At 43.1% G+C, this 19,395-nt stretch overlaps 1 protein-coding gene across 5 annotated transcripts in view; it reads left to right on the top strand.

Moving 5' to 3' along the window:
• The window catches only part of mboat1 (membrane bound O-acyltransferase domain containing 1), a 175,976-nt gene that overhangs the window by 69,722 nt on the left and 86,859 nt on the right, over window positions 1-19,395 (top strand). For 4 of the 5 annotated variants that reach the window (XM_042755704.1, XM_042755703.1, XM_042755699.1 and 1 more), the window contains 4 exons: window positions 9,051-9,128; window positions 13,206-13,301; window positions 18,887-18,942; window positions 19,090-19,144. In XM_042755704.1, the coding sequence (XP_042611638.1) occupies window positions 9,051-9,128; window positions 13,206-13,301; window positions 18,887-18,942; window positions 19,090-19,144 (285 nt within the window). The remainder of the gene's footprint in view (window positions 1-9,050; window positions 9,129-13,205; window positions 13,302-18,886; window positions 18,943-19,089; window positions 19,145-19,395) is intronic. The other variant, XM_042755702.1, reaches the window with a different exon arrangement.

Here is a 19,395-nt window from a genome sequence, read left to right as displayed (position 1 = left end):
GTCTATGTTGTAGTTGTTCCTGGGTGCAAGTCACCATCTGGTCTGAATATGGACTGAATCTGAAGTTACTACGGTAACTTTGGGATAAGAATGAGACTGACAGGCTAATGTTAGTAAAAGTTTAGTTAGTAAAAAACTAAAATTTTTAATTCACTGAAATAAGGTCATAAAATACATACAGAATATTTGTTAACAAGACTGTCAAACATGGACCTTGTAGCCTAGAATTTTTGCTTCCAAATAATGTTTTAAAAATTATTGTGTTTACTCACACACAGAAAACAATAGATTGATCGAAATTTTCTAAGACACTTTTTGTTTCGAAAGGAAATATGCGAGTAGGCGTGATTGACCATAAATATCAGTGTGATTCACACCTGAGAAGACGAAGACAAAGGCGACTGGGCGTTCGTTTGTCAGGTTGGCTGCCTGATAAAAAAGAGTTTGGAGCTCCCCCCATGTGAGAGACTTTGTAGCTTCTCTGAGGATCATGAGCACCCTCTTCAAAAGCTTCAGAGCAGCCTCAGCAGCTCCATTCCTGTGGGGTGCATCTGCAGGGTGAAAATTCCACTTCCACTCAGTCTCGTTCTTAGCAGCTACATCTTCTATTGACACAGCCTGAAGGCAAGCCAGATGTTTATGCAGCTCACACAAAGCTGGCTTAGCGCCAACAAAGTTGGTGCCTCTGTCAGACCATAATATCCTTGGATGCCCCCTCAGAGCAACAAGGTGAGAGAATGCTTGGAGGAAGCTTTCTGCCGACTGGTCATCAGCGAGGTCCACATGGACGGCTCTCGAGGCCATACAACAGAAAACAATACCCCAGACCTTCTTGCTTGTCCTTCTTTTAACAGTGTCTTTCACCTCGAAGGGGCCAAAAAGGTCAAGGGTTCTATACTTTAATGGACTTTCTCTTTCGGTACATTCTTGAGGGAGATCACTCATTAGATGCTGGCACATCTTGGCTCTGTGCTTTCTGCAGGTGACACAGTTGTTTAGCACCTTTTTAACTGTTCTTCATCCCTGCATGATCCAGGCTTTCCTTCTTGTCCGTAGAAGGGTAGAGGCAACACCTTCATGATTTTCTTCATGTGCCTCCCTGGCCAGTAGGGTTGCGAGCCACAACTGGCATGGGATTAACAGTACAGCCACTCTATCCTCATTCCAGCATTGAATTCTCCCTCCACAGAGCAAGAGTCCTGTCTTTTCCTCCTTCAGAACAACCAGGCAATCCAGGGTTGTATCCCGGAACTCAAAACCCTCTTGAGCTGCGAGAGCTAGATCTTTGAAAGCTGTTGCTCTTTCTCCCACAGACAGGTATGGTCTTGCCTCTCACTTTGGCCGAACTGAGGCCTGGCTGTTTCCCAACCAGATTTCTACTGCTTGTCTCACCCAGGCGATGGTTCCGCATAACCATGCCAGTGAACTGAACCTTTGGGGGTCCACAAGGTGCACAAGCGCAACACTGGTTGAGCCTGACCATTTCCTGGGCTGGGCTCCTGCTGTAACCAGTGCCGAAAACGCCTTCCTCCGAAGTCCCCCGATCTCTTCAGCAACAAAGGGATTGATCTCTCTGGCAGTTTTCACAGGCCAATCTGATTCAGGCAACTACAAAAATCCTGGGCCTTCCTGCCAGACTGATCCTTCAGCAAGCTCCTCAGGGGATGCCCCCCTTGTGATGAGGTTGGTGATGTTCTGTCTTCCTTCGACCCACCTCCAGCTGTCTACAGTTCCGGCCTTTTAGATTTCTCCAATCCGGTTTGCAAAAAATGTCTGATAGCCATAGCTATCCCTCTGGATGGCTCCCAGGATTGTCTGACTGTGGACAAAATGAATCCACCGATCGATCTTAATGTAGCAGTGCTTCTCGAAGTATGTCTTCAGGCGGGATGCAAAGACAGCCCCGCACAGCTCTGCTTTAATGACATCACCTTTCTGGTCTAGAGGGGTGAGCTTGGCCTTTGATTCAACCAGCTTCACCACAATTCCATCTTCTGTCTCCCACCGTAGATAAAGAACGGCTCCATAGGAAGCTTCACTACCATCGGAAAACGTGATCCCCATTGGGCGACCTATGGCTCCAAAGGGTGTGAGACTCCTGTCGAATCTAAGTTGGCCAAGCTTTACATATTGCTCAAAGAGTTTTATTGCAGTCTCTCGAAGACGTGACGAAAGAGGATCGTCCCAGGTGTCCTTGGAGGGGTGGTCTCTTCCTGCTTCCTGAAAGGACTCTCTTATGAACATCACTCCTCGTTGCTTGGCAGGTGAGGCCAGGCCGATTGGGTCATAGAACCCTGCAATCTGACTCAGCAGTATGCGTTGGGTAAGAGGGTCAGGGGTGCTACCTCTTATCTCATCTTCTCGTAAATCCAAACTGGTCCTAATCTTTCCTCATCTCCTTGAGAAGTTCACCGACGTCAGCACACAGAGATTATCAGATTCTAGTTCACATCCCAATCCCAATGCCTTATTCTCCTCATCCCGCATCTGGTTGGGGAGTATCAGAGTCTTTGGTTCTGTTGACCTGACGTTGCTGGAGTCAGTGGGTTTTCAACTCCTCCCACTTTGGCCTGTCAAGACCCAGGGCTTGAGGGAAAAGCCACCTGCTTTTAGGATCTCTTCCAGTCCTTTGGTCATCTTAATCAGAGTTTGGAGATCATCATGCGACGTCAAGATATCGTCCACATAGCAGTCCTCTGTCAGGATCCAAAGCTCTTCAACCACAGATGTAAACTGAGGCAAATTTGCTGTCTCTCTCATGGCGACCTGAGCGATGCATCCAGCAGGCTTGTCGCCGATGTTGACCCTGACGACGTCAAACACACCGATTTCATCTTCGGGTTTATCCCTCCAGAGGAATCGATGGAGATGGACCTCCTCGTCCTTCAGCCACACTGAATAATACATTTTCTTAGCAACGGAAAGTTGCTTCCACTGGTTGGCAGTTATCTGGCAAAATCGCTGGACTTACTTTCCATGGATAGGCCGCATCCCAGTGTGGGGAGTCACTGTGTTTATCCACTAGCACTTAGGAGAGACAGTCCTTTATCTTTTCTAAATCCCTTTCTTCTCAAAGGGTCATCTCTTTACCACCCGGAGGGCACTTGTTGCACTTGCAGCTCCCACATTTCAGGTCACTTGCTGCTCCAATACTATCCCACTTAAACCACTCAAACACCTCCTTATTCGTGGCAGTGGTACTGCTAAGGGTCACTTCTTCCATCCTCATAGGGTCCCCACACAGGTCTTTGATCTCGCAAGGACTTCCTTATACACCCTTGAGGATGTCCTCATAGACCTTGCAAAGTGAGTTTCAGACTGGTGCAGTGTTAAGTCGACTACCTCAAAGAGATCAGGGTGAGTACCAACAACAGGTTTGCCCAATGGGCCGTCCCAGAGGACTAGATCTCCCTCCAACTTGAACGGCTGTGAAACTAGACAACCTTCCCTGTGACTGATCGGAAGATTGATATTCTCAGGGCGGACAAGCTCCTCTACAGCGACGTCAGGAAAGATCCTTTGCAGTTGTTGCGGAGTGACAGGTTGACTTATCTCTGCAATACTCTCCAGGCCATAGCAGAGCAGTTTGTGCTCCATTACCTTCCCCTTGATGGTCTTCACTTTTAGTCGCAGGGAGTATCTCTTGGCTGTGACTGTCCATGGAATAGGAGGGATGAGAACGACAATTAACTCACCGATCAGTCCAAGGCGCTGGGCAGCATTGTTTGTTATATAATTGGTGTCAGAGGCAAGGTCAATAAGAGTGCCTATCAGCTGGCCTGAGTTAGTGGTCACTTCCAGTAACATCAGTATAACTGGGTACTCTTTCAGTCCACCACCAGCAGTGCAGATCATGGTTGAGGCTTTGTTGGAAAATGCCTTCCTGAATTCTGCTCTTAATTCCGGAGTGACTTTCGCCAGGAGTTCTTCTTGCTTGCTGGTCAGCCCAAGGCCTTTTTTCTCCACCTTTTTGGTAGCTTGCACCTCGCTGCCACCGTCTTTCTCTTGAGCGATGGACTTCGGGCAGAGCAAATAGTGGTGAGGCTCTTCTTTGCGACAGTCCATTTTACTGCAGAGGAACTTCAGGTTGCAACAGCCATCCATTAGGTGGAAACCCCATATCCCATGGGTCTTCAGATGGATCTTTCTCCTCTGGAGATCCATGTCCCTAAAGGCTTTGCAGGCAAACAGCCTGCCAGCCTGTGTCTCATCAGCACAGGCAGTGCACGAGCCCAAGCGTGGCTTCGACTGAAACTCTCTTCGGCCTGAGGTAGCTTTGGAGAATACTTTCTTAACTCCTTTTTCTGGTTTTATCTACTGGGCCTTTCACTGAAGAGCTTCCCTCTCTAGGGCTTACCTCCAGCTGATCCAACTCCTCCAGAATTGCCTCCTGCTTTTTCAGGAAGTGCAATAAGCAGTCAAAGTGGCTTCTTTACTTGCTTTTTCTTCCTCACTTCTTACTTCTCCTAGAGCGTCAACATATTCGAGTCCAGCGTCGTGCACCTTTCCAAAGTCTACACCAAGTGCTCTGATCTCATCGATAAGAACCCTTTTTTCTAGGAGGTCTACAGTGAGGGACAACTTTTTGACTCTCTTGCTGAAAGAGCACTGTGCTGTTGAGAGCTTTCCGTTTTAGGGCCATTAATTCTGTCAAATCCATCTTCCTTTCCCAGCAACTAACACAGAGGGTCTATTCACCCCTATTCCTTTCCTGGTCAATGCTGATAGAGTGGTGGCAGACTTGGCTTAACACACTTGAACCGTGTTGGCTTATTACTGTTCCGTATTCTTCCCACGGAAAGGGCAACCCAGTGTACAAAAGGATATTAATTAATTCATAATTTTCATGTACACGCTTGACACTTCAAACATTATTCAACATACTCAAATCCTACAAAGAACCTATGCATACAGTCTTATCAAAAAGCAGAAAACTACAGCTCCCAAAATGCCCCGCGGCAAACCAGGAAATACGTTAAATACTGATCCGCAATTCATACTTTATCAAAAATTTACAAAACTAAAAAAGTAAACACAAATAAACACATATGATTTAACAATGTTATAAGTCTAAATGTTGACTTTATGTCCCATGGCTTTGCCACCCCATGAAATTAAAACATTTGAACATAGCATTATCTTTATCATTTAACTAAACTGCTTAGATCTACCAAACCATAATGTTATCTTTAACTTGCAACGAATGTAACATAATACAACAACATAGCATGGCGACAGCAAACAACACGGTCACGTGTACTCACAGCACACTCCTCTCTTAAAGAAACACTACGCTATTGGGCTGCTAAACCTCAAACATTTCTTCATAAATGCTACTTACAACATTTGTAGCTCTGGTTTAAGGTGACCATTTGATTAAACATAAATAAGAAATAACAGAACTTCACTAATGACAGAACTCCACAGAAAACACAACACTTGGTCTTAGCTGTGTTCCAGGTTCCTGAGTGGGCTGCTTATTTGCATTGGCTCGCTTTGCAACGGGTTATTATTTATCTGAAATAAAAAAGTAAGCATGCTGTTTACGCAAATAAACTGCATTATTAACATTATTGTTATGGTCACTGATACTATTAGTAATTTATAGGAAAAAAAGAACACAATTACCACATAGCACATTTATTGTCAGTGATATTTACAGCTTACTTGATACACTTTTTTTTTTTTTACCTCAGACGATTACAAACACCAATTACGGGGTATAACACGTTCAAAATATTTACACCAGAGCAAATATTTATCAACAGAAGCTTAGCTAGATTCTTAAAAACACAAGAATCATTTGTATGTGGGCCTATACAATATATATATATATATATATATATATATATATATATATATATATATATATATATATATATATATATAATATATATATATAGTTATAAACATATATGGCTATATTTTGCCAATCACAGTAAAGTTTTGTCTAATCATTCTTACTGACATTAAGCTAACAACATTATAACTCATATTACTTTTATATCGTATTGCTGTCTATGTTATAGAACATAAAACAACAAAAAACATAAAAAATCATCGTGAAACATTGAGATGATGTAAATGAAACTTCATAATGTTTCACTTGATTATACATTTAGTCATGAATTTTAGTTTGGAAAAAGTCTAACTAGTAAAATATGTTCAAGCTATATGAAAAATAATACAAGTAGATTAATAATAAAGACTTACTCATGTTTATGATCTCTGCTGGGTCAAGCCGCTTCATTCTTCTTTCTGAGGTAATCCAAATCTTATTCCTCTCAACGGTCTTATTTAGGTGAATTATGTCTTATTCCTCTCTGCGTGAAGCGAACAGTAACATTTAAAAAACTTGAAGTACAGTCTCGCTGCTTTGTTTGCTATGAAGTGGGCATTTACCCGCCGCAAGCTTTTTGACGATGATTATAATATCAATAGTGCGCTCAGTGTGGCCGCATTAGATATAATGAAGGGAGACGTGAAAGACTAGACATTGCGATGTTTTTCATGTGGATTCCTTTATCACAGAATATTGTTTTCGATAATACTTGCTTAGTTTAAAAGTAGACATGTCAAGCTTTCTAAAGATTTATCTCTCATGTCTCTGTGTTGAATATTTGCCGAGTTACAGTTCATTTTAATGACGCGTTTCAAACTGAAGATCACGCAGAACCAAGGCAGCAGACAGCGCACTCTGTGTGTTTTTTTATTTTATAAATGCAAAAAGTTTTGTTGTTGTTATGTGTATATACAAATAAAAGTAGATGCTTTACATATTCGATTGATGTATTGCTCTTATCTGTACGATCAAAACTGAAAGTGTAATTTAAGTTCTTTTCGGTCTTATTAGGAGAATATGCTACAAAACGCGTATCTGCATTAGTTAACTCCAGAGGGTTAATATTTATGCATAATTGTGGTAAAACATGCTAACAGTATAAAACATTAGCCCCCTTCACACATACAGTCTTTACTGGTAAATTACCGGTAAATTGCTGTTAAGAGATCATGTGTGAACAGGATCTTTACGAAAAAAAAAAAAAAAAAACTGGTAACTTCGTTACCAGTATGATAAGTTGTGAAAGCAGAATGAAGATTACCAGTTTGAGCATGTACAAGTTCAGAACGTGCTGACATAAGACGTCTACTGTGGGCCAATCCAGAGCCATTGAAATTCAAAATTCAACGGCACTGGGCCAATCGTAACATTCTGACGTACTTACTTACTGCCCGTCACCCCTGTCAGGGTATGGGCTGCCAACAACAGATCTCAAGATTCCTCTGTCCTGGGCCATTCTCTCAAGCTGTCTCCAGGTGTAATCCATCTTTGTGATATCAGCTTCAAGGTCACACTGCCAGGTGTTTCTTGGAAGGCCTTCCACCTCAGTGCCTGCCTGGTGATTTGTGTTGGCACTTTGTGCAAGGTATGGCCTATCCAGCCACATCTCCTCTTCATGATTTCTTCCTCAGCAGGCAGTTGGCAAGTTCTCTCCCAAAGGTTGATGTTACTGATGGTATCAGGCAAGTGGAAGCTGGAGGATCCTTCTGAGGCAGCTGTTGATGAAGGTCTATACTTTCCTGAGGGTGTACTTGGTTGTCCTCCAGGTCTCTGCTTCATACAGTAAGACTGTCTTCAAGTTGGAGTTGAACAGTCAGATCTTGGTGGTCATGGACAGCTCCCTAGAGGCCCAGATGACTCATTAACTCCGCGCTGTGTAGTTCGGTTTGAAGTTGTCTAATACAGTGCTTCCCAAACCTGTCCCGGAGGAGGATGAAAACATCATCAAAAACACTGACCACGTTTACCCCTCCATGTTTACAAACACAATACACCAGGAGGCGCAGTCGTTTAGAGGTAATTTCTGGTTAATGATGTCACAGAATTTACTGGTAATTTGAAACCGATGTGTGAATGGCGCTTTACTGGTAAAAAGACGGAACATTGTTGCCAGTGTGAACAGCAAATTTTTGTATTTTCCGGTGAAGTCGTTCCGGTAATTTTATGGCAATTTACTGGTATTACTGCGTGAAAGGGGGTTATTATAGCATCATCCTAAAACATGTTAACAATGTGATAAAACATTGTAACAATGCAACACATTGTGTAACATTGTAACACCTTAGCAACTACATAGAAACCATGCAGAATGCCTTATCAACTTCATAGCAACACTGTAGCAACCATCTTGAACACCCTAGCAACCACCTAACAACTACTCAGAATGCCCTAGAAACTTATAGCAACACCCTAGCAACTGCATAGCAACTACCCATGATACCCTAGCAACTGCATAGTAACCACCCTGAATGCCCAAAGCAACGTACTAGCAGCCACTCAGAACACTCTAGCAACTGCATAGCAACACCTAACAACCACCTAGAATACTCTAGCAACCATCCAACAACTATCCAGCACCATAGTAACTGCCAGCAACCAACCAAATCCCCTTGAGCATTTGCATAACAACACCTTTGCATCCACCCAGAATACCCTAGCAATTCTATAGCAACACTTTTGCAACCACCCAAAACATCATAGCAACCGCTTACAACATACCAGTAACCGCATAGAAACACTCTAGCAACTGCATAGCAACACCTTAGCAACCAGCACATTAACATAGCATCAACCTAGCAACAGAAGAGTCTAGAAACTGGCTAGCAATCACCCAGAATACTCTAGCAACTACGTAACAACACCTTAGCAACCACCCACAATACCCTATCAATGACATAACAGTCACCTAGCAACACTTTAGCAACCACCCAGAACACCCTAACAACTAGTGAGTAATGTCTAGCAATCACCCAGAACACCCTAGAAACTACATAACAACACCTTAGCAACCACGTAGAATACCCTAGCAGTGACATAGCAATCACCTAGCAACTCTGCAGCAACCACCTAGAATACCTTAATGACTACCCAGCAAATGCTCAGAACACTGCATAACAATCTAACACAGCCCTAACATATACTGCATTTTTTAAATAATAGCCTTAAATAATGTGTTCTCTAATTAAACTACATGTTCTTGCTTTGACAGGTATGCCATACATGTCTTCATCCTGGTGTTGGCTTGTTATGGAATTATGATCAAATCTAATGTAAACAGTGTTCACAGGTGAGCAATGTCTCCATTTTCTTGTGCAACATTGCCTACTCATTATGCAAAGCAAGCAGAACTTTTCAGGATATGTTAGACCTGGCCTGTGCTTTATTAACACTTTTTCCACTTCTGCCTCGTCTGATAGATAGAGCTATGCAGAATAGTATCTTGAATAAGCCCCACCCTATTTGGTTCCATTAGAATGAATCTGAGTTTGTTTGTTTTTTTACCTAAGATTTCCAGCAAAATGATTCAGTGCTAATGAAGTGGTAATAATTTTAATAACATTAATAAAGTATGCAAAGCCTTTTAACCACTTTTGATGCACAGAAATGAAAATTATTAGTAGAAACCACAATCCTGGCTGAAAACTTAAACCACGTAACAAAAAAGATTATTTTTAATGAGCTTTCTTTAGAGTAAATCAATAAAATCTTAAATATTATATATTTTTAAGTGATTACACTTCTTCTATAAGATGGCATTACTAATGTATAATCTCAATTCTAACTTTAAGCTTTAAAAATATTAAATAGTATACCATACTCAGTTTGTACCCATTCCTGTCCAACATGATACAGTTTTTTTGTGTCTTTTTATTTTTTGACAATAAGATGATGCACAACAGAACTGTAAAAATTAAATGTATTTAAAAAAATCTAGATTTTATGATATTCCTTTAAAAATAATGTGCTCATGTCCTCCTATATTAAGATGTAGACATGAAAAGACATCATGTGTTTGTGTGAACTAGGGCGTGTACTACACAAACTCAGAGACACGCAGAGAATGCAGACTTATTAGTGGCATTTACTGACTGGCTGTTGTCGCATTAATTTCTGCTATGATAGGCTGTTAGTATGGAGTGAATAATGTGCCGAATTTGTTGTTAAACAAACAAATCTAGTATTTTGCAAACAAACTTGATCTACTTTGCAAAGGAAAACTGGACTCGCAAACAAACAGAAAGTGATTTGCAAATACAATGGTCCAAGTGAGTGAAATCGCAGAGGTGTAACAAATAAATGTATTGTGTTTTACAAATATAAATACATGAGCGTAGCCTACATTATATTTTTACAAATACAATCAATCCTACAAATTGCATGTAACCTTTGAACAAATACCAAATTTAGTGCACACAAATGCTGGTCTGTTTTGATTGTGAGACACTCAAACTTTTATGCGATCTCTTGTCTTTGATTTTCTCACAAATGTGCCCAGGCATATTTTCTCACAAATGTAGTTGAGCAACTTCCGCTTTCAAAACAGCAGATGGTGCTATGAATGGTTTTATGGTAGTCTCCCGGTAGAAGTGCTGAAATACGTTTATGTAAATGAGCGGTGAACAGGTGGGTTTCTGTCTTACTGTATCGATAATAAACCTTTTTGAAGTTTTCACAATGCCAAACCTACTTTGTTCCCACGAGTTAATATGTTGTTGCCATGACAAAAATATGTGAACCGAACATGTCCCCTCCGTAGTCCGTACCATAGGCGTCCAAATTAGTTGCCACTGACAGTAGTTGCTCGCATTTCAGCCTGTCTGAGTGACATTTCTAGCTGGATGAATGACCATCACCTTCAGCTTAACCTTACTAAGACTGAACTGCTGGTGATTCCAGCTAACCCATCGTTTCATCACAACTTATCTGTACAGCTGGGTTCGTCAACCATAACTCCTTCCAGGACAGCCAGAAACCTAGGAGTTGTGATGGATGATCAGTTAAACTTCACCGACCATATTGCTACAATGACCCGGTCCTGCAGATTTGCCTTATACAACATTAGGAAGATTAGACCATTCCTGTCAGAGCAAGCCACCCAACTTCTTGTCCAAGCTCTTGTTCTCTCCAGACTGGACTATTGTAATGCTCTCCTGGCGGGCCTTCCTGCATGTACTATCAAGCCTCTACAACTGATCAAGAATGCAGCAGCGAGGGTTGTCTTCAATGAGCCAAAAACAGCTCATGTTACTCCTCTCCTCATCAGGTTACACTGGCTACCAGTAGCCGCTCGCATTAAATTTAAGGTACTGATGCTTGCCTACAAGACGACCACTGGCACAGCGCCAACATACCTAAGCTCATTAGTTCAATCTTATGCGCCCTCTAGAAGTTTGCGCTCTGCAAGTGAACGACGCCTTGTGGTGCCATCCCAAAGAGGTTCAAAATCACTCTCACGAACTTTTTCCTGGACTGTGCCCAGCTGGTGGAATGACCTCCTGATCTCAATTCGAACAGCTGAGTCTTTACTCATTCTCAAAAAACATCTAAAGACTCATCTTTTTCGCCTGCACTTAACCAACTAATACTAGTATTACCTTTTCTTTTTCTTGTCTATCAAATTCATTTAAAAAAAAAAAAAAACTGGCTACGTGTTCTGTACTAGACTAACTGAGACTTGTCATAGCACTTGTATACCGTTGTTGTTCTCTTGTTGATCTGATTGTTTCTACTGTTCTCATTTGTAAGTCGCTTTGGATAAAAGCGTCTGCTAAATGATTAAATGTTAAATGTCAAGTGCAGCCCATGATACACAGCGCTTCACTCTGAAACATGCAGTGCGTTTATTTATTTACTGGCAAGCCACCAAAATAAAAGCAGTTTAACATTTGAATTTGAGACACACCGATCGCCAAAAATCGGAACCAGACGTTTTTTTTTTTTTTCAGAGTCTGTAAACAGCATTAACAGAGGCCAGAGAGGCCAATAGGGGGTGCTGGGTTGCCACCCCCCTCAATTCAGCCAGGGAAAAAGCCTAATAAATAAGAATCTTATCTAGCGAAATGATCAGTCTTTTTCTAAAAAAAATAATATAAAAAAAAATATAAAGTTTTTGCTTTATAAACAGAAATGCTCACCTTGCATTGCTCTGCAATTTGCATCCATGACTTCACGCAATACGTAATCACGTTGAAAAGGTCACACGTGAAGTAGGCGGAAGTAACGACTATGTCAAATGCAGTTTACAAAAAATGTTAGTATATCATTGAACATATAACAACTTTTGAACGGTCCTTCTCCACATTTGTGGACCTTTTCAACGTAATTACGTATTACGTGAAATCATGAATGTGCATCGCAGAGCAGTGCAAGGCGTGCATTTCTGTTTATAAAGCATATACATTTTATTTTTTATTTTTTAGAAAATGTCCGATCATTTCGCTAGATAAGACCCTTATTCCTGTTCTGGTATCATGTAGAGCCCTTTGAAGCTGCACTGAAACCGTCAACCATTTGGTAGCCATTGAAATCCACTATAAGGAGAATAATCCTGGAATGTATTCATCAAATTTCTTTTCGGCTGAAGAAAGAAAAACGTAAACATCTTGGCGGGGGGGGGGGGGGGGGGGGGGGGGGGGGGGGGGGGAGGGGGGTGTTGTAAACATGGGGGTGAGTAAATTATCAGAAAATTTTAATTTGAAAGTGAACTAATGCTTTAACAGTCTGGTATGTTTGCACCCCCACCACATAGTTATTTATGCTGTGGCGCCCGGGGAGCAGTTGGGGGTTCAGTGCCTTGCTCAAGGGCTTGTTGTGGTACTGAGTGTGGAGAGCGCTGTACATTCACTCCCCCCACCTACAATTCCTTCCCGGTCCGAGACTCGAACTCACAACCTTTGGATTACGAGTCCGACTCTCTAACCATTAGGCCACAACTTCCCCATTTTATGTGTTTATTTGTTAAACCTCTGCGAATTCGCTCACTCTGACCATTGTACTGTATATGCAGATCTCTCTCTGTTTGTTTGCGAGTCGAGTTTTCCTTTGCAAAGCAGATCAAGTTTGTTTGCAAAATACTGGATTTGTTTGTTTAATTTCAGCACATTATTTACTCCATATGTTAGAGCTTATAAATGTTATCAACATATATTTCATTGAAATTTTCGATTTGTGTTTGTCACCCCAGCCTTAATTCCTAACATCTTTGAATAATAAATCAGTGGTCACAGCTGTACAGAACTATTGGTGTAAATTCTGTTTATCCATTACCAATTTTTAGAAATCTATAAATTTAGCATGCTTACACACTTCTCAGAAGAGTTTTTCCAATATTTAAACAGTGAAATTTTATGTATTCTAATTACAGGTATACTATGATTGCATCAGTAGGATACCTCACTGTTTGCCAAGTGAGCAGAGTCTTCATATTTGACTATGGCATATTGTCCACGGATTTCTCAGGGTGAGGATTTCATCACTGTCTCATTTCTGTTGCTCTGTTCACTCCCTGAGGCTGAGTTTACCAGTTTTGTCAGTTCTACTTTGTTGAGGTTTTTGTTCACATCCTTGGATAAACAAGAATGACAGACAGGCACAGACTGGCCATCGGGAGCACCGGGAGAATTACCGGTGGCCTGGCAGCTGATTTGGCCCCCTGCCCTGTGTTTTTTTTCTTTCTTTCTTTATTTTTATATATTTTTGCCTTCCTAATATACAAAAGTGATTGTCCGATTTTGTCATTCAATAATAAATTGATAATAATTCATAAATTGGTTTGTCTTGACTAACAGCGTTGCGCTATATGAATCAGCTCGTCTATTCTGCACTCCCTTCAAATGGTTTCGAACAGAGTAATAAATGCACAGGACTCTAGCAAGGACAGGAAGCAGCCAGAAGAAGTAGTGAAATGTAAAAAAAAAATACTGATTTGTTCAGGGCTTCAAGTGCAGGTCAGTCTCATCTTTAAATAGACTTCTGTAGTTGTCATAATCAACCTCAGCAGCCAAATTTCCTATTAATTACAAACTCAGAATCTTGTCTTCAGACTCTGGCATCCACCAAATATGAATATCCGGCAATGGTGGAAATTTTAAATAGTTTGCAGTCCTTTGAGGCACAGAATTTTAAAGTCATTTTTTGTTGAGTACAGTGTTGTAGTCAAGACCAGCTCATTCGAGTCAGAGTTCAGAGAGGGTTGAGTCAGAGTAAAGACCGAGTTCAGAAAGGGTTGAGTCCGAGTCAAGACCGAGACCAGAGAAGGTTGAGTCCGAGTCAAGACCGAGACCAGAGAGATTGGGTCTGAGACAAGACCTAAAGACATCTTCGAGAGTATGTTAAATGTTTGGTGAAACAATAAAATTGGCACCATACTCAAACAGTATATCAAATACAGCAAGGCATGTACACTGTATTTTATTTACTTTATATAAGTTTAAAAATATTATCAGTTAAGGGTAAAAAGGCTACATATCGCAGAATGTTTCTTTTTTAGAGTCTTACTGCATACGAACTCTTTGTGGATGATGTAACAGACATTTTAAAAAGTTAATGTGTTAAGTTCATGTGACATCCTGACCTGAGTCCTGCTGCCTCTGCACAAACGTTACACTAACGTCTCATGTCACAAGAAAATCACCAATCATCAAACATACAAAAAATAAAACAAATAAACGAAATATTAACATACAATACTAATCATGAAATATTTTGATTGGGACTCGAGTGGACTCGGGAATAAGTCAGATTCCTAATATCAGAATCAGAATCAGAAAGAGCTTTATTGCCAAGTATGCTTACGCATACAAGGAATTTGTTTTAGTGACATAAGCTTCAAGTACACAGAGACAACAACAACAAAAAAAAACTGCAAATAAATAAATTGTATGAACAGTTGTGCTATAGATGACAATGGATTAGAATAGAGTAAGATGCAGAGATGTACTTGGATGGAGGGGTAACAAATAAATATAAGAATATTGCACATTTTTGCATAAGTGGTGAACATTTAACTGTTCATGAGGTAGATTGCCTGGGGGAAGAATCTTCAGGAACTCGAGCTGAGTCAGAGATGCTTTGGGGAATGCCCTCAGCATAAACCGCTCTGAATCACGTGTGTAATCAGTCCAATGGATGGGCGAAACGTCATAGACGGGTGAAGTCAGAGACCAGGAAGCTTAAAAGCACGTGCGGCGAAGCCGGCATTAGCCTTCTGTCTTCAGCAAGCGCTCTGCTTGTGTGTCAGTCGCTATCTGTTTGTGAGTCTTATTTAGTGTTGTTTGTCCACTGATAAGCTCCATTTGTCAAAGCTTCAATCCAAAAAAAAAAAAGGGGGTAGGGACACATGCAGTTTGTGTGTTGTCTGCTTGAGAGTGAAGCGCGCAGAATCAGCCCTCGAGGGAGTTGACGGCTGCGATGCGAGCATTTTGCTTCACTCTCAGAAAGCTCTCTTTGAGGAGGGAGCCTTCACTGGCGTTTCTCACGGTGCCAGCCCTGCTTTCGCCAAGGCGGAGTGGTGGTTGCGCTCGCGGGTTTCGCTTTCGGATCCGCTGGAAGGAATGTAAACGGGCAAGTCCCTATCTTCTTCCTTAACCACCAGATCCGGCAAATGTACTTTCTCCCCAGTGAGAGGCGACGCTCTGCATGTCTTTCTCTGAGGAGATTGATGTGGAAGGCATCGATGAGCTCGCCAGTTGCACAAGCTTCAGTTACACAAGCATATTATGCCTGATATTATAATGAGCAGCTTTAATGAGGAGTGGAGATCACGCAGTCGGCTCTCGGGGGACTGATTGTGCTTTTCTCGCTGTTAAGCGCTCTCGCCGGACACGCTCCGAGGAGTGTGTCTGTGCATGTGATCTTGCGGTTCACTAGATCTAGAGCTCGTTCTCGAGGTTTAGAAGCCCACGCTGCGGTTTCTTGCCCGTCTGAGGCAGAGCTCGCTGCTGCATGCTTTTCTCTGCTGCATGCTTTTCTCACTGCTCTCGTCGGGCAGGCTCCGAGGAGTGTGTCCGTGCATGCGATCTCGCGGTTGCGGTCCCACTGCTGCTGAGGCACGGCGGCGACCGAGATCATGGGAATCGCACATGATCTGGTAAACGGGTTGGAGACGGCTCGTCCTATCTCCACCCGTGTTCACTAGATCTAGAGCTCATTCTTGAGGCTTGGAAGCCCGCGCTGTGGTTTCTTCCCCCTCTGAAGTGGAGCTCGCTGCAGCATTCATCTTTCTCTGAGGAGATTGATGTTGTTTGTGTGACTGAGTGCAAAAAAAAAAAAAAAAGGGCGCGCTGCTGAGGCAACGTGTATATTTCTTTGTTTCGTTTTCATTTGACACCAGAGATCAGTCTCGAGAGGCTGCCAAATGTGTCTCAGTGGGTCCTGCACACTGTAGTGAGAGGCCACAGAATCCAGTTCGGTTCTCTTCCGCCTCAATTCAATGGGGACTTTTCCACCCTGGTGTGCCCCGAGCAGGCTCTGGAACAGAAGTAGACACTCTCCGAGGACGGAGGCCATTGAGGTGGTCCCTCCTTCCATTGCAGAGTCCCGGTCCTACAGCCGGTACTTCACTGTTCCGAGGAAGGATGAGGTATTGCGTCATATTTTAGATCTCCTTTTTTTGAACCGCTCAGTCAGGGGACTGAAGTTCAGCATGCTTGCACAGACCAAGTCCGAGGACTGGTGTGTAACGATCTATCAAAAGATGCACTTATCTCCATCCTTCCTCATCGGAAGTTCCTGAGGTTTGCTTTTGGGGGCAAAAGCCTACCAATACGGTTCTTCCTCTGGCCTTGCACTCTCACCCCACACTTTCACAACTCAACCACATCGAAGATTGGTTGATATTAGCTCGATCAGAGCGGTTGGCGGTTCAGCATCGAGATGTCGTTCTCGGTCACATGAAAGAGCTGGAGTTAAGACTTAATGCCAAGAAAAGTGTGCTTTCTCCAGTACAGAGAACCACTTATCTGGGCGTGGTGTGGGATTCGACCATGATGCAGGCACGTATGTCAGCTGGTCGGATCGAGTCGATTCTCACTGCAGTCGCGAGAGTGAGAGAAGGCCGGTCACTCACTGTCAAGCAGTCTCGGAGATTGCTGGGTCTGATGGCAGCTGCATCCAACGTGAATACTATTGGCCTACTGTACATGAGATCCCTACAGTGGTGGCTCAAGACCAAGGGGTTCTCCCCGAGGGGAAACCCGTTTTGCATGCTAAAGGTCACGCGGCGGTGCCTACGTGCCTTGTACATGTGGAGAAAACCTTGGTTCTTGTCTCAGGGCCTGGTGCTGGGAGCTCCTTGTCGCCGTGTGACGCTAGCGACGGACGCGTCCCTCACCGGCTGGGGTGCGGTCATGAGTGGCTACCCTGCCCGCGGTCTGTGGAGTGGTTGCCATCTGACATGGCATATAAACTGGCTGGAGATACTGGCTATGCTTCGAGCACTATAATATATTCTCCCGGACCTAAGAGGTCACCATGTGTTGGTGCGCACCGACAACACAGTGGTGGTCTCTTACATCAACCACCAAGGAGGTCTGCGCTCACACCGTTAGTACAAACTAGCGTACCAGATCCTTGTGTGGTCCCAGTACGAACTCCTCTCGCTGAAAGCAGTCCACATTCCTGGTCATCTAATATGGGAACAGACATCCTGTCGAGACAGGGGCCGAGGCCCGGGGAATGGCGGCTTCACACCGAGGTGATAAAGCAGAGTTGGAGAGGTTGGCCATACTCGGGTGGTTCTGTTTGCAACTCGAGAGACATTGCACTGTTCCCTCTGGCTTCCTCTGACTCATCCAGCTCCACTGGGGCTGGACACCATGGTACAGACGTGGCCGAGGCTTCATCTGTAAATTTTTTCCCCCGATTGCTCTGCTCCCAGGAGTTCTGGAGAGAGTGCGCCGGGACGGAGTCCGGCTGCTGATAGTAGCCCCTTTCTGGCTAGAGCTTAGAGGCTGGAGGTGTGGTCTCTGAGGAGGCAGAACTCTTAGCTTCCGGTCTCGCAACTGAGGTTGTTGAGACTGTTCTCCAATCCAGAGCTCCCTCAATGAGGAAACTGTATGCCTTGAAGCGGAAGCTTTTCACTTCTTGGTGCGGAGACCGCCAGCTCGACCCAGTTAACTGCCCGGTTGGTACAGTGCTGGAGTTCCTGCAGGCCCTTCTCTCCACAGGGTTGACCCACTCCACACTGAAGGTCTACGTGGCGGCCATTGCAGCCTACCGCGCCCCTCTCGGTGGCCATTCAGTGGGGAGACACCCTCTGGTTGCATGTTTCCACCATGGTGCGCTGAGGCCTCCGGCCAGAAGAAGCTTATGCTAAGCGGTGATCAGGATGCTATCCTAAGCCTCGAGTCCTCTGATCTCCCCTCTCTTGGGGGTCAAGACTCACTCCTCTGAAGTTTGGCCATTGGATGGGTTGTCCCCGATTACTGTCAGGGTCCTGGCTCCTTCTCTTGCTTTAGCTGTGCAGTTTCCCACACTAGGCAGAGATTTGTAAATCTGGCGGCATGGGCATTCTCATTCCCCATAGCGTCTCCGACACAGCTCGAGTTCCTGAAGAGGAAAGTATCAGGTTACGCATGTATCCATTGTTCCTCGAAGGAACGAGACGCTGCGTCGCAGTGTCACACTTCCGGCATCTCTGCCAGCGCTTGCTTCATCCACTTTAGGCTAATGCCGGCTTCGCTGCACATGCTTTTAAGCTTCCTGGTCTCTGACGTCACCCGCCTATGACGTCTCGCCCATCCATTGGACTGACTACACACGTGATTCAGAGCGGTTCACACTGAGGGCGTCTCCAATGCAGTCTCCTTCGAGAAACCATGGTTACATCCGTAACCTGAGACGTTTTCTAACATATGTAAACTAGTTTTGTATATTGCCTGTAAACTAGGCAATATACACACTAAACACATACAGACTTCTATAAACAAACAAAAGTAAATTCATCCATTCATTCAAATTTATGGTAATTCACCAATTCATGGTAATTTTGTTACTTAATTGTAACTCTTTGGTAGTTAAATTTACTCTGTCATCTCTTATTTTCAGCCCTTTGATGATAATAACACAGAAGATCACTACTCTTGCCTTTCAGGTACATGATGGTGAGAAATCATTCTACTTCATTACAGATAATTTTTTTTTGTATATTTGTTGTATAGTTGTTTTGTAAATTGTTGAGTCACTGACGTATTATAAATTAATTCAGTTTATCATTTCAGAAAACATGACTTGTCTTTCTGCATGTTTAGGTATGTGTCGAAAGCAAGAGGAACTTAAAGATGATCAGAGGCGTCTGGCTGTACAGTATGACATTTTAACTGTTATTTCTCACCAGTAAACATAGTCTAGTCTGTGTATACATTTTACTATTTATGACTGCTGCCAAGTATCACCATCAAATATTTGTAAATTTAAGAACAGATGTAGCCCACTAAAATGTTGTGGACACAAATACAGTGCCTTGTGAAAGTATTCAGGTGCATTCATTTTTTTCCACTTCAATCTACACTCCATTCGCCATAATAAATTAAAAACCAGATTTGTAATACGTTTGC

Source organism: Cyprinus carpio, unplaced genomic scaffold (assembly GCF_018340385.1).
Source record: "Cyprinus carpio isolate SPL01 unplaced genomic scaffold, ASM1834038v1 S000006744, whole genome shotgun sequence".
In the NCBI taxonomy this organism is placed as follows: domain Eukaryota; kingdom Metazoa; phylum Chordata; class Actinopteri; order Cypriniformes; family Cyprinidae; genus Cyprinus; species Cyprinus carpio.
Note: the sequence above shows the minus strand (reverse complement) of the source record. Positions and strands in the feature narration are given on the sequence as shown.